The 16,100-nt window shown below is 43.2% G+C and overlaps 1 protein-coding gene across 3 annotated transcripts in view; it reads right to left on the bottom strand.

Moving 5' to 3' along the window:
• The window catches only part of LOC138672862 (tapasin-related protein-like), a 58,461-nt gene extending 44,723 nt beyond the window's left edge, over nucleotides 1-13,738 (bottom strand). For 2 of the 3 annotated variants that reach the window (XM_069761269.1, XM_069761270.1), the window contains exons 1-3: nucleotides 13,647-13,725; nucleotides 10,535-10,705; nucleotides 2,094-2,339 (exon numbers count right to left, since the gene is read on the bottom strand). In XM_069761269.1, coding sequence (XP_069617370.1) covers nucleotides 2,094-2,339; nucleotides 10,535-10,705; nucleotides 13,647-13,698 — 469 coding nt within the window. In that variant the 5' untranslated portion in view covers nucleotides 13,699-13,725. Of the gene's footprint in view, nucleotides 1-2,093; nucleotides 2,340-10,534; nucleotides 10,706-13,646 lie in introns of all 3 variants that reach the window. The other variant, XR_011319782.1, reaches the window with a different exon arrangement.
• Nucleotides 13,739-16,100: the final 2,362 nt, after the last annotated feature.

Genomic DNA, 16,100 nt, shown 5'->3' with positions numbered 1-16,100 from the left:
AACTTTCTCTTGCTTATACAGTCATGGCCAAAAGTATTGACACCCCTACAATTCTGTCAGATAATACTGAGCTTCTTCCTGAAAATGATTGCAAACACAAATTCTTTGGTATTATTATCTTCATTTAATTTGTCTTAAATGAAAAAACACAAAAGAGAATGAAGCAAAACATTGATCATTTCACACAAAACTCCAAAAATGGGCCAGACAAAAGTATTGCCAGCCTAATACTTGGTTGCACAACCTTTAGCCAAAATAACTGCGACCAACCGCTTCCAGTAACCATCAATGAGTTTCTTACAATGCTCTGCTGGAATTTTAGACCATTCTTCTTTGGCAAACTGCTCCAGGTCCCTGATATTTGAAGGGCGCCTTCTCCAAACTGCCATTTTTAGATCTCTCCACAGGTGTTCTATGGGATTCAGGTCTGGACTCATTGCTGGCCACCTTAGAAGTCTCCAGTGCTTTCTCTCAAACCATTTTCTAGTGCTTTTTGAAGTGTGTTTTGGGTCATTGTCCATCTGGAAGACCCATGACCTCTGAGGGAGACCCAGCTTTCTCACACTGGGCCCTACATTATGCTGCAAAATTTGTTGGTAGTCTTCAGACTTCATAATGCCATGCACACGGTCAAGCAGTCCAGTGCCAGAGGCAGCAAAGCAACCCCAAAACGTCAGGGAACCTCCGCCATGTTTGACTGTAGGGACAGTGTTCTTTTCTTTGAATGCTTCTTTTTTTCTCCTGTAAACTCTATGTTGATGCCTTTACCCAAAAAGCTCTACTTTTGTCTCATCTGACCAGAGTTCAAGGGAATGGAGCACACTCAGCAAATTAGGTGGTGCAGGCTGTACTTGAGAAATCCCCAAAAAGTCCAATAAGCGAGAAAATAGCCGCACTCTCTCAGGTTATAACTTGCAAAAATGGTGTATTTATTCACATGTGTTTGACATTTAAGTATATATACGCACACAGCAGGATAAGACATAGAGTAACGTTTCGACCCCATTCCGGGTCTTTCTCAAACTGAGTTACTGGTACTGAGCGAAAATTAGAAATTTGGTCCCAAAGAGGGCTCCTCTTGGCGTGGCGCTGGGGTATCCTGCTTCCTGGAAGTGTGGATGTTAGTTGAGGTTCTTTATCCAACATTTGCACAATCTTGCGTTGAAATCTCTTGTCAATTTTTCTTTTACGTCCACATCTAGGGAGGTTAGCCCCAGTGCCATGGGCTTTAAACTTCTTGATGACACTGCGCACGGTAGACACAGGAACATTCAGGTCTTTGGAGATGGACTTGTAGCCTTGAGATTGCTCATGCTTCCTCACAATTTGGTTTCTCAAGTCCTCAGACAGTTCTTTGGTCTTCTTTCTTTTCTCCATGCTCAATGTGGTACACACAAGGACACAGGACAGAGATTGAGTCAACTTTAATCCATGTCAACTGGCTGCAAGTGTGATTTAGTTATTGCCAACACCTGTTAGGTGCCACAGGTAAGTTACAGGTGCTGTTAATTACACAAATTAGAGAAGCATCACATGATTTTTCGAACAGTGCTAATACTTTTGTCCACCCCCTTTTTTATGTTTGGTGTGGAATTATATGCAATTTGGCTTTAGGACAATTCTTTTTGTGTTTTTTCATTTAAGACAAATTAAATGAAGATAATACCAAATAATTTGTGTTTGCAATCATTTTCAGGAAGAAACTGAGTATTATCTGACAGAATTGCAGGGGTGTCAATACTTTTGGCCATGACTGTACGTTCAGCTCTGTTTGAGGGGCGGCAGGTGTATGTAAGTGACGGGATGAGTGGACCTGCGGAAGTTCGGGTTTGACCAAACTTTAGTCCAATGTTAGAAGAAGGTACCAGAATTCAGACCCCATAGAAGTCAATGGGGACCCGAACTTTGTAGTTGTAAAATTTTCTCTCTCTCAGCACTGAAATCGACTTCCGAGAGAAGTCCATGTTCGGAGTTCAACACAGTTTGGGTTCGCTCATCTCTACCAGCGAATAATACCATAGCACTGTGTCGGTGGCTGTTCCCCTAGAATTGCACTGGTCGTAATAGTCCAATTATTTATAGCCTGTTCTTACCTAATACAAGGTGTCTGTCCTCTTCTTTCTTCTCCGATGTCTCAGGAAGTTTAGTGAAACATGTTGCAGTGTGAAATTTGCCACCATTGTGCTGAACTTTGTAGATATACCAGGAATCAACTACATTATCTGTATTTTTGACCCCAGGCCATAGAATCTCCGTGTTGGCTGTGAAATATGGCGCAATATCACATTTCACATCTTCTAATCCGTCCTTTAAAAATGGCATCAGGTTTACTGGTGAATCTAAAAAAAAAAAGCGTATGGAATCAGACTGAAAAATGTATCGCCCATAGTTACAGATAAATCAGAAGAGAGCAAGTAAGAAGACTTCATCTTCTAGTCTGCAGGCTCCTATGGGCAGGACCTGCTCTCCCTTCTGTATTGGTAAATGTGTGTGTTATTTATCTGTTGCTCTTACAGAGAATCTGTCCGCAGGTTTTTGCTACCTCATCTGTGAACAGCCTGATGTAGGCAAAGAGAAGCTGAATCCAACGATGGATCACTTAGATTACTGGGTGCAGCAGTGCTGACACAATCAGAGCATTTAGATTTGGGATGAAGCAGAGCTGAGGAAGCTAACCCCGCCCACACCAGGTTCTCTGTGTACTAAATCCATAGACAGTGAGCTGCTTATCACAGGAGGGGGCGTTACCGGACAAGTCCAGCAATGCTAATCTCTTAGTGATAAATCCCTCACAGTTAGTAAATAGCATAAAACACTTTGACAAGTGACACATCCCTGAACTCTGTGTTTCAGCCTTTATCTCAGGCTGTCTGCAGATTACATAGCAAAAACCTACTGACAGAGTCCCTTTAAATGGAAGCGGAAAGTAGAAACTGTTATCATTAGCGTTGAGTGAATCTCCGGACATTCAATTTGCGCAGATACAGTTATGATGAACTTGCAGTGACTTGGGTGGGTGGGTTATTGTCCGAAACACATTAATTCAGTGAAAATGAAATTGGCCAGAAGGGGTTAAAAAAACGAAAAACTCTTATACGCGCCACTGCGACCATCTCAAAGCCAGCTCTACCGCTGATCGGCTAATCTTCATTCTTAGGACTTTCCAGCAGGCGACACCACCGTCTACATCCCATGTGAACATGTTGGGTGTGACCACCCCATTCCTTCATGTGAAACGTGTTGTAGGCTATTAATATGCAGATCGGGTAGGAATTCATAAAGGATGGTGCCCACCGGAAAACCCACAGGGTGAAGAAGAGTCAATTGGAGGAGTGGGTGGGCAGTGAGGGTGGGAAAGATATGGGCAAATGCCAGCGTTCTTTGCTTTTTAACCCCATCCCAGCTGTCAGAAACCATCTGAATGGCTTTCTTTTTACTGGATTTGTGCAAAGTGAATTCCTCCACAATACAGATTTGTTACAATCTAAATTTTTAGGGAAATTCATAGGTAATTCTATTGGTCAATGATCAATTCGCTCATCTCTAGCCATTATTATTAGTAATACATAAGTAGCTGTCTGTCGAGGATTAACATTCTTCTTACAAATGCCCACAAACAATGTTATGGATGGTCAATAACTTTAATGAAAACTCTTTAGTGTTTCTTCAGAGCAGAATTATTGAGGAAATGCATGGTGTTATGCTGCCATCTGCAGGCTACCGATGCATAGTACACGTGACAAAAGATGAGAGAAGAGGCATTCTAGGGCAGCGCAAATTGTCAGCGAGGTGGCACATGCATTGGTATTAACCAGCATTATCACACACTGCAGCGATGCTTGGGGATAATACAGAGGTCACGAAAAATATTACAAGGAGGCAGATAAAGCCTAAGGCCACGTTCCCACAATAGTTTGGGCACGGTTTTGATGCTGCGTGTTTTTGCGGCACAAAAATTGCAGTGTTTTACCGGTCCAGCAATGTGAATGGGATTTATAGGAATCTCCTGCCCACTGCACTTTTATGTTACTCAGCGTAAACTGACCTGCAGTGCGTGTATCAAATCCGCAACATGACAATTTCTCTTGCAGGTTCTGAGTTTTCTGTGCGCATTTTCCCCATAGATTTAGATTAGATGCGGAAAGTCCACAGCAAAAAACAGCACATGCGTTTTTAATTAATCTCCGGGGCAGAAACACATACAAAAAACATGTCATCAATACTTAAAAGTATACCAATACAGTTTTATCAAAGCAAAAAACCAAGAAGTATCAAAAACAAAGCAGCTTTATTTAACCCCTTAGCGACCGCCGATACGCCTTTTAACGGCGGCCGCTAAGGGTACTTAAACCACAGCGCCGTTAATTAACGGCGCTGTGGAAAAAGTGTATAGCGCCCCCCACAGGCCGATTTTCTCCGGGGTCTCGGCTGCCGAGGGTAGCCGAGACCCCAGAGAACATGATTCGGGGGGTTTTTAAGCCTCCCCGCATTTGCGATCGCCGGTAATTAACCGTTTACCGGCGATCGCAAAAAAAAAAAAAAAAAAAAAAAAAAGCGATCTCTTTTTAATTTCTCTGTCCTCCGATGTGATCGCACATCGGAGGACAGAGAAAAGGGGTCCCAGGTGGCCCCCCAATACTCACCTAGCTCCCCCGATGCTCCTCGTGTCTCCCGGTGGGCGCCGCCATCTTAAAAATGGCGGGCGCATGCGCAGTGCGCCCGCCGGCCGGCACCGGGAGAATCTTTGAGGTCTCGGCTGCCTGGGGTAGCCGAGACCCCAAAGAGCATGATCGGGGGTCGGTTTTAGCGACCCCTGTTTTGCGATCGCCGGTAATTAACTGTTTACCGGCGACCGCAAAAAAAAAAAAAAAAAAAAAAAAAGTAAAGTGTAATTCTCTGTCCTCTGATGTGATCGCACATCAGAGGACAGAGAAATAGGGGGATTCGGGGACCCTATCATACTCACCTAGGTCCCTGGATCCTCTTGCTGCTCCTCCTGGCCGCCGGCAGAAGAACATGGCGGACGCATGCCCAGTGCGCCCGCCATCTGTCTCCATCTGCCGGCCGGCAGGAGAACAGCAGTTAGGGCTAAAATTAGGGTTAGGGTTAGGGGTAGGGTTAGGGGTAGGGTTAGGGTTAGGTTAGGGGTAGGGTTAGGGGTAGGGTTAGGGGTAGGGTTAGGGGTAGGGTTAGGGGTAGGGTTAGGGGTAGGGTTAGGGGTAGGGGTAGGGTTAGGGCTAGGGTTAGGTTAGGGGTAGGGTTACGGCTAGGGTTAGGTTAGGGGTAGGGTTAGGTTAGGGTTAGGGGTAGGGTTACGGCTAGGGTTAGGTTAGGGGTAGGGTTGGGGCTAAATTTAGGGTTAGGGTTGGGGCTAAATTTAGGGTTAGGGTTGGGGCTAAATTTAGGGTTAGGCTTCTTTCACACTTACGTCGGTACGGGGCCGTCGCAATGCGTCGGCCCGACATACCGACGCACGTTGTGAAAATTGTGCACAACATGGGCAGCAGCTGTAGTTTTTCAACGCATCCGCTGCCCAATCTATGTCCTGGGGAGGAGGGGGCGGAGTTACGGCCACGCATGCGCGGTCAGAAATGGCGGATGCGACGTACAAAAAAACGTTTCATTGAACGTTTTTTTGTGCCGACGCTCCGCCAAAACACAACTGATCCAGTGCACGACGGACGCGACGTGTGGCCATCCGTCACGATCCGTCGGCAATACTATGGGCAAAAAACGCATCCTGCGGGCACATTTGCAGGATCCGTTTCTTGTCCAAAACGACGGATTGCGACGGAATGCCAAACAACGCAAGTGTGAAAGTAGCCTTAGGGCTAGGGTTAGGGTTGGGGCTAAAGTTAGGGCTAGGGTTGGGGCTAAAGTTAGGGTTAGAGCTGGGATTAGGTTTAGGGTTTGGATTAGGGTTGGTATTAGGGTTAGGGTTGGCATTAGGGTTACGCTTGGGATTAGGGTTAGGTTTGGGATTAGGGTTAAGGATAGGGTTGTGATTAGGGGTGTATTGGGATTAGGGTTAGGGTTGAGATTAGGATTAGGGGTGTGTTGGATTTAGGGTTTTGATTAGGGTTATGGTTAGGGTTGACATTAGGGTTGTTTTGGGGTAAGGGTTGTGATTATGGTTAGGGTTAGTGATTAGGATTATGGATCAGGTTGGGATTAGGGTTAGGGGTTGGAGCTAGAATTGGGGGGTTTCCACTGTTTAGGTACATCAGGGGGTCTCCAAACACGACAGCCAATTTTGCGCTCAAAAAGTCAAATGGTGCTCCCTCCCTTCTGAGCTCTGCCGTGCGCCCAAACAGTGGGTTACCCCCACATATGGGGCATCAGCGTACTCGGGATAAATTGGACAACAACTTCTGGGGTCCAATTTCTCTTGTTACCCTTGTGAAAATAAAAACTTGGGGGCTACAAAATCTTTTTTGTGAAAAAAAAAAATATTTTTTATTTTCACGACTCTGCATTCTAAACTTCTGTGAAGCACTTGGGCATTCAAAGTTCTCACCACACATTTAGATAAGTTCCTTGGGGGGTCTAGTTTCCAAAATGGGGTCACTTGTGGGGGGTTACTACAGTTTAGGTATATCAGGGGCTCTGCAATCGCAACATAATGCCCACAGACCATTCTATCAAAGTCTGCATTCCAAAAAGGCGCTCCTTCCCTTCCGAGCTCTGCCGTGCGCCCAAACAGTGGTTTACCCCCACATATGGCACATCAGCGTACTCGGGATAAATTGGACAACAACTATTGCAGTCCAATTTCTCCTGTTACCCTTGTGAAAATAAAAACTTGGGGGCTACAAAATCTTTTTTGTGAAAAAAAAAATATTTTTTATTTTCACGACTCTGCATTCTAAACTTCTGTGAAGCACTTGGGCATTCAAAGTTCTCACCACACATCTAGATAAGTTCCTTGGGGGGTCTAGTTTCCAAAATGGGGTCACTTGTGGAGGGTTTCTACTGGTTAGGTACATCAGGGGCTCTGCAAATGCAACATAATACCCGCAGACCATTCTATCAAAGTCTGCATTCCAAAACGGCGCTCCTTCCTTCCGAGCTCTGCCGTGCGCCCAAACAGTGGTTTACCCCCACATATGGGGTACCAGCATACTCAAGACAAATTGGACAACAACTTTTGGGGTCCAATTTCTCTTGTTACCCTTGTAAAAATAAAAACTTGGGGGCTACAATATCTTTTTTGTGGAAAAAAAAAATATTTTTTATTTTCACGGCTCTGCATTATAAACTTCTGTGAAGCACTTGGGCATTCAAGGTTCTCATCACACATCTAGATAAGTTCCATGGGGGGTCTAGTTTCCAAAATGGGGTCACTTGTGGGGGATTTCTACTGTTTAGGCACATCAGGGGCTCTCCAAACGCGACATGGCGTCCGATCTCAATTCCAGCCAATTCTACATTGAAAAAGTAAAACGGCACTCCTTCTCTTCCAAGCTCTGCGGTGCGCCCTAGCAGTGGTTTACCCCCACATATTGGGTATCAGCGTACTCAGGAGAAATTGCACAACAACTTTTGTGGTCTAATTTCTCCTGTTACCCTTGTGAAAATAAAAATTTGTGGGCAAAAAGATCATTTTTGTAGAAAAAATGCGATTTTTTTTTTTTCACGGCTCTACGTTATAAACTTCTGTGAAGCACATGGGGGTTCAAAGTGCTCGCCACACATCTAGATAAGTTCCTTAAGGGGTCTAGTTTCCAAAATGGTGTCACTTGTGGGGGGTTTCCACTGTTTAGGCACATCAGGGGCTCTCCAAACGCGACATGGCGTCCAATCTCAATTCCAGCCAATTCTACATTGAAAAAGTAAAACGGCGCTCCTTCACTTCCAAGCTCTGCGGTGCGCCCAAACAGTGGTTTACCCCCACATATGGGGTATCGACGTATTCAGGAGAAATCGCACAACAACTTTTGTGGTCTAATTTCTCCTGTTACCCTTGTGAAAATAAGAATTTGTGGGCAAAAAGATCATTTTTGTGTAAACAAAAGCGATTTTTTTATTTTCACGGCTCTACGTTATAAACTTCTGTGAAGTACTTGGGGGTTCAAAGTGATCGCCACACATCTAGATAAGTTCCTTAAGGGGTCTAGTTTCCAAAATGGTGTCACTTGTGGGGGGTTTCCACTGTTTAGGCACATCAGGGGCTCTCTAAACGTGACATGGCGTCCGATCTCAATTCCAGCCAATTCTGCATTGAAAAAGTCAAACGGCGCTCCTTCACTTCTAAGTTCTGCGGTGCGCCCTAACAGTGGTTTACCCCCACATATGGGGTATTGGCGTATTCAGGAGAAATTGCATAACAAAATTTATGGTTACATTTCTGTTTTTACACTTGTGAAAATAAAAAAAATGGTTCTGAATTAAGATGTTTGCAAAAAAAAGTTAAATGTTCATTTTTTCCTTCCACATTGTTTCAGTTCCTGTGAAGCACGTAAAGGGTTAATAAACTTCTTGAATGTGGTTTTGAGAACCTTGAGGGGTGTAGTTTTTAGAATGGTGTCACACTTCATTATTTTCTATCATATAGACCCCTCAAAATGACTTCAAATGTGATGTGGTCCCTAAAAAAAAATGGTGTTGTAAAAATGAGAAATTGCTGGTCAACTTTTAACCCTTATAACTCCCTAACAAAAAAAAATTTTGTTTCTAAAATTGTGCTGATGTAAAGTAGACATGTGGGAAATGTTATTTATTAACTATTTTTCGTGACATATCTCTCTGATTTAAGGGCATAAAAATACAAAGTTTGAAAATTGCAAAATTTTAAAAATTTTCGCCATATTTCCGTTTTTTTCATAAATAATCGCAAGTAATATCGAAGAAATGTTACCACTAACATGAAGTACAATATGTCACGAAAAAACAATCTCAGAATCAGCGGGATCCGTTGAAGCGTTCCAGAGTTATAACCTCATAAAGTGACAGTGGTCAGAATTGCAAAAATTGGCTCGGTCATTAAGTACCAAATTGGCTCTGTCACTAAGGGGTTAAAGCATGACACTCCAAACAGAAAAAATTAAAACACAAGGTCAAAAATGAGATAAAAACGCATGTTAAAAGAACACGCACAAAAACGCAAGGAAAAAAAACGCAAGTAACCTAATTCTGCAACATCAAAAAAATCACCAAAAGCTCATCATGGGAGCGTAGCCTTACATATAGTAAAATCCCCTAGATAAGTTCCCTTTACAGAAGACCTTTCACCAAAATTTTTCATGCTGAAACGGACAAACAATGTAACATTGGCTGCAGAGCAGAAAAAAAAAATATTTTTTTAAATTTAATTCTCCATTGCAGAGATATTACCAATCAAAATACTTACCACCTAAAATGTTATCAGAGTCCAAAGTATTATCAGAGTTTTCACTAGGGGCGTGTACTTCTTCTCCCTGTAAGATGTTGACCAATCATAAGCAGGTAAGAGGAATATGCTCCAAAATAGATCAGAACATCCTACCCCTGTGTGAGATGTAATGACAGCATGGTCTCACTGCAGAGGGGTTACAGGATGCTGTGAGCACTACAGATAAAGTGTGACTATGCTTCCTTCTCCTGGCAGTCTGTGTGGAGTGAGGGGCTGTACAGCTGAACTTGCAGCACTATGAGAGAATTGATAGAACGGTTTGTAATGTTACACAGCTAAACTCAGTTGTACTGCTCCTACCTCCACATGGACTGTGAGATGAAAGCTAAAAAGTGTCAGGAATCACACTTACTGTATATCTGTTGTACTCTTAGTCACTTGTAATTACGCTGAAGTGAGATCAGGCTGTCATTACATCTGATATAGGAGTAGCTTGTTCTGAGCTATTTTGGGGATGTGTTCTTTTTTCTCCTGAATGTTTCAGCCTGATTATGATTGGTCATCATCATACAGGGGAAAGAGTATAAGCCCCACAAAACAAAACTCTGATAATGCCCCCGATGCAGAGCGATGAAACAAAAAACAATCACATTTTATTCTGCTCTGCAGCCACTATTCTATAATGTGTCCAGTTCAACAAGAAAAATTTTGATGAAAGGACCACTTTAAGCCTACAATTCATCCAGCAAGCAAAAAAGAAACCACTCATATGCCGAATCTAAGGATAGTTATAACTCTGGGAACAATGGGAAAAAAATGGCTGTAACAGAAAGGGATTAAATTATGTTATATTTCTAGGTTACAGACCTGTAAGTGAACATTATAGCAGGAATATAGCCGTCTTATGTTCTACTCAAAATCTAGAATTTCTCTAGATAACCATTATAACTATGTAACACTTCTTTTTATATATTACACATGTAAATTATGGTAACACGTCAGGATCTAGTGGTACAACAAGGATTGGTAGTGGTCTGGAGTGGATTTTTTATTTTTTCATGGTCTGTCTTAGAGAGCTTAGATCCATTTTGTCCTGTAATTCTCAATTACAGCAGTTTCTTTTTCATTAACTCCAATGGAGAAGCCCCCCGAGAGCAGACAGTGACTTATGTGGGTAGAGGAGAGTATAAACAGTGAACTCACCTTTAAAAATATACTTAACTCCCCAAAAATCTAAATTAGTGTCCTGTCCACCTCCTAGCACTACCCAGGCTGGACGTGGAGAAGCAGGTTGTTCATTCAGCGGATGATGGTATGGACTTTCATGCAGACAGGGTAATTTTATGAATGTCGTTTCTTTAATGGTCCAGGTACCTGCAAAAAAACAAACAAAAAAAAAACGCTAAAATAAAAACAGCCGTATCATTTATAATCAAATTACTGTGATCAAATTACACCAGAACCTCAAAAGGCAGCAATGATAAAGTGGAGCAGTTACCCAAACAGCCAATCCAGGCATCAATGAATGACGAAGAGGTTAAAATGGGTTGTCTCCTATTCGGACAACCTCTTCTCAATCTCTATGGCTTCCCCTTGTAAAAAAAATAACACCTATATTCACCTCCGATGCCGGCGGCATTCCAGTGGTGTTGGCTCTGGCTCTCTCGGGGCTTATGTGACATAACACTGCGTACAATCATCGCCCACTCCATGGTCTTCTCCTTCAGACAAATCAGATATCAGAAGTGAGAGCTGCGGCTGCTCTATCACTTCCTCCGGATGTCCGATTTGTCCAAAGGAGGAAGGGACAGTAAGGGGAAGGTAATTGGCAGGGATTGCGTTACTCTCAAGCCCCAGGAAAGCAAGTGTTGACACCGTTGGTACAATACGGGTACCGGAGGTGAATATAGGTGGTATTTTTTGGGGGGAAACATAGTGACTGAAAAAGAGTTGTCTGAGTCGTGAACAACTACTTGAATAAGTACCAAAAGGCTTGTCCAATACTAGGAGGAAACCCTTTGACAATTAACGTTGCCATATTACAATGAGGGAAACACATAATTACCTCCCATACCAAAGCCACTCTTCCATTGTCATCGCTTAGTCTCCCGGTGGTGACATTGTATTTTTGTGTCTAAAGGTACCGTCACATTTAGAGACGCTCCAGCGATATAGACAACGATCCGACCTAAACTAGATCGCTGGAGCGTCGCTGTTTAGGTCGCTGTAGAGATGTCAAACACAGCAACTCCAGAACGATGCAGGAGCGATCCAGTGACGTAACGGCGACTCACTTATCGTTCTCGCTGGTTGTTAGCTCTGTGAAAAAACATTGCAGGCATCGTTGCTTTTGCTGTCAAACATGACGAATCACGCCGACCTGACGACCAAATAAAGTTCTGGACTTTCAGCTACGACCAGCGATGTCACAGCAGGATCCAGATTGCTGCTGCGTGTCAAACACAACGAGATCGCTATCCAGGACGCTGCAACGTCACGGATCGTTGTCGTTCTCGTTGTAAAGTTGCTCAGTGTGAAGGTACCTTTATGATCGATGCTGCCAATCAGCTGCCACTGATAATCTACAGTCTTTGAGTATTATGCTACAGCAAACTATGATCACTTTAGGTGTTACTGGATTGTCCAGTAGTGGAAAGTTCAATCCAAATGAATAAGAAATTATTGTAACAAATCTACTGTTAATAAAATCATTGGCTGTGTAATAATGTATATTAGAAAGTTTAGCATTAGTCTGAAAGATTTCTCTTAGAGCGCAAACATATGGCAGTGCTATGGCTCTTTTTCTATTCCTTTACAACTGGCTACCAATGGTGTCTGTATGGCAGTGTGGATGTCTTCCATATTGTAAGACATAGATATTCTCTTTGGTTTATGCTGTAGGAAGAAGTCATTGAAGATGCATACACTTGCATTCAATATTAACTTGTTTACGACCTTGGACGTATAGGTACGTCTAAGGTCGTCCACCCCAATTTGATGTGGGCTCTGACACCGAGCCTGCATCTTTCCCGACACATGACAACTGATTTGTGCCTCTGACAGCTGTGGGTGGAATCGCGGTCCACCCACAGCTGTTAACATGTTAAATGGTGCTGTCAATCACTGACAGCGGATTTAACTCGCATTTACCAGAAGTGCGTCATAAGACCCAACCATCGGTGCCCCTGTCACATGATCAAAGGACCCCGATGTTTCGGCATGACAGCCGGGGGTCTGCGAAGATCCCCATGCTTGCCACTGCAGATCTCCTATGATCGCAAGCCGTGGCCGACGTTCCTAGAAGATAATGATTTCTGCTACACATAGTAGGCCAAAGCCCTGCTATGTGTAGCACAGGCGATTAGACGATCGCAGCTTCAAGCTTCCTAAGGGGACTATTGAAGCAAGTAAAAAGTAAAAGTAAAAAAAAAAAAAAAAAAAACCATTAAGTCACCCTCCTTTTGTCCCTTTTCAAAATAAAATAATAAAAAAATAAAAAATACATACATTTGGTATGACTGCATTCAGAAACGCCCAATCTATCCAAATATAAGTAAATTAGTCCAATTGATAAATGGCATAAAGAGAAAAAAAAAATCAAAACGCCAGGCTTGCTTTTTTTGATTGCTGCAAGATTGCAATAAAATGCAATGACGGGCGATCAAAAGATCATAAGGCCCTGCTCATCGTTACTGGCACCCATGAAGTTTAAAATACATAATATGGAATATCTGCCTGAAAAAAATAATCAAGTGAAAGTTTTTTTGTATAGAACATCCGTGTTAAATACAAAAGAGCAGACGATAAACAAGAATTTAAAATGAAAAACAATTTGAGGGAAAAATAGAAAAACCTAAAGCTTGCTGTGACACTGAACCGTGCAGATTTACCGCATTCAATACATTTCTATTGACATAAGAGAAAAAGAGAAATTGACACGCTATGGTCTTGAAAGCCACGGGGGATCTGCAGGCACCTGTTGATACATAGCGGTCATGGCATTTGTTGAAATCCCATCCACTATGCTGTCACAGCTGGCCGATGCGGGTTGGACGCTGGGGATGTACGCAGCGTCATATCTGCAGCAGTTCCTGATCGTGGGCACATACTTTTATAGCAATTAAATGGGGCTTTTACTACAGAACACTGGAAGGACAACTGCAGGAATTCAGACCACAAGCTCCCAGTTCAGATATTCAGATAACCAGGAAAAATTCCCAGTCCCTTTGTAAACAGTGTACAAGTAACAGAGCAGATGAACACGAGAAGGTCCATACAACTAGGACTGAGTACAGGAGACAGCACAAGTCCTTACCGCCTAGTAGCAGCACACATAGTATAAGGCAGCGCAGGCAGCAGGACTCCATTCTACACTTCTCAATGCATTTCCACCTCCTCCCTCCCCTGTAAACTACTTTTACTTTCGTTTCTCAGCATAGATGGGAGTGCCCTGGAGAGAGGAGCTGCCTGGTCTCCTGAGCAGAGTGGATGATGGGTACAGCCATCTATGGAGACGCTGGTGACATATAGAAGATATTGTCACTCAGATTTGCAGACTTCAAGGAGCATTAGGTCTGAGATGTCTGTGTGAGAAAACAACAAAGCATTTTCTATCAGGGTGCTGGTTCCGATTTTCATTGATTGTTGCTGTGTGTGTCGATTCTTACCAAAATTCCAAGCTCCCCTTACCCATTAAAACGAATAAGCAGGCTGCTAAGGTGGATCAATTATACCGCATGGAGGAACTTGCTGCTAGAGTTAACCATTCCATTGCTAAATTCCAAAATATCTCGAAACCTTGGACTCGATACAGGTCACAGCCCCACTTTCATTCGGAGATATAATTATTAACCAATGTACCGTTATAATAAATGAAATGTGGATTACATCCGCGCTGCTGCGACAAATAATAGATCCAGATATACTTGTAAGATGTTCGGGTGGTTTATTCAACGCGTTTCCAAGCTCATGGCTTCTTCTTCAGGAAGTTTCCACACAAATATCTTTGATCTTTGACCCGAACATCTTACAAGTATATCTGGATCTATTATTTGTCGCAGCAGCGCGGATGTAATCCACATTTCATTTATTATAACGGTTCTGAGAGGTCGCAGCGCCGACCTGTGGATCTGCAGCAGCTGACAAACTACACGCTTGTACTGTGTACCACCAGGTGAGCAGTTCTCTCACTATTGATTAGAAATAATCCTGGGGATAAGACCCTATTTGCGCTTTTTTTGTCTCCTATTTTTCTATACTATTAACCAATGTACTCACCCCAGGGTGTCACCATTCCCACCCCCCCCGCCCCTTCCCTCCTATTCTTCCTACCCCCCTCCCTTATCCCTTGCTCTACCTTTCACACGCTTTCTCCCTTTTCTTTTTTAACTGGATTGTTAATTGTTTAGTATAACTCTTCTGTTCAGAGAAGAAAAATGTTATCACCCTCTTATTATTGGTACCTAAACTTATGAAAGTTTATTCTCAGAGCCTTCTTACCTAGCTCTTTATACCTCATCTATATGTTGTGATGACCATATCATATGTTACTTCTGTTATAAAGCTGTTTGTTAAATTTAAAACTCTTAATAAAAAGAACATTGAAAGAATAAGCAGGCTGCTTAAGTAAACGTCAGTGTGCATAACTATCCACCCCCTAAAGTCAGTACTTTGTAGAGCCTCCTTTTACGGCTATTACAGCTGCAAGTCGCTTTGGATAAATCTCTATGAGCTTTCAATATCTTGCCATTGGGATTGTTGCCCATTCCTCAAGGTAAAACTGCTCCAGCTCCTTCAAGTTAGAAGATTTGAAGGAGTCTGACCACATATTCTCAATTGGATTAATGCCTGGACTTTGACTAGGCCACATTTACACATTTCCCCTTAAATCGCTCGAGTGTTGCTTTAGCAGTATGCTTTGGGTCATTGACTTGTTGGAAGGTGAAGTTCCATCACAGTCTCAAATCACTGATATACTGAAACAAGCTTTGCTCAAGAATATTCCTGTATTTTGCAACATCCATCTTATCCTCGACTCTGATTATGTTACCTGTCCCTGCTGCAGAAACACATTGTAATGTTTTTGGGGTAATGAGCTGTGTTGGTTTGGCGCCAGACATAGTGTTTACCTTGGTAGACTAAGGGTACCGTCACACACTGCCATTTCGATCGCTACGACGGTACGATTCGTGACGTTCCAGCGATATCGTTACGATATCGCTGTGTCTGACACGCAGCAGCGATCAGGGATACTGCTGAGAATCGTACGTCGTAGCAGATCGTTTGGAACTTTCTTTCGTCGCTGGATCTCCCGCTGTCATCGCTAGATCGGTGTGTGTGACACCGATCTAGCGATGCGATCTAGCGATGCGTTCGCTTGTAACCAGGGTAAACATCGGGTTACTAAGCGCGGCCCTGCGCTTAGTAACCCGATGTTTACCCTGGTTACAAGCGTAAAACTAAAAAAAAACAAACAGCACATACTTACATTCTGGTGTCCGTCAGGTCCCTTGCCGTCTGCTTCCCGCACTCAGTGACTGCCGGCCGTAAAGTGAAAGCAGAGCACAGCGGTGACGTCACCGCTGTGCTGTGCTTTCACTTTCCGGCCGACAGTCACTGAGTGCGGGAAGCAGACGGCAAGGGACCTGACGGACACCAGAATGTAAGTATGTGCTGTTTGTTTTTTTTTACGCTGGTAACCAGGGTAAACATCGGGTTACTAAGCGCGGTCCTGCGCTTAGTAACCCGATGTTTACCCTGGTTACCCGGG

This window comes from Ranitomeya imitator, chromosome 3 (genome assembly GCF_032444005.1).
Source record: "Ranitomeya imitator isolate aRanImi1 chromosome 3, aRanImi1.pri, whole genome shotgun sequence".
Taxonomy (NCBI): Eukaryota; Metazoa; Chordata; class Amphibia; order Anura; family Dendrobatidae; genus Ranitomeya; species Ranitomeya imitator.
This window is presented reverse-complemented; position numbering and strand designations above follow the sequence as displayed.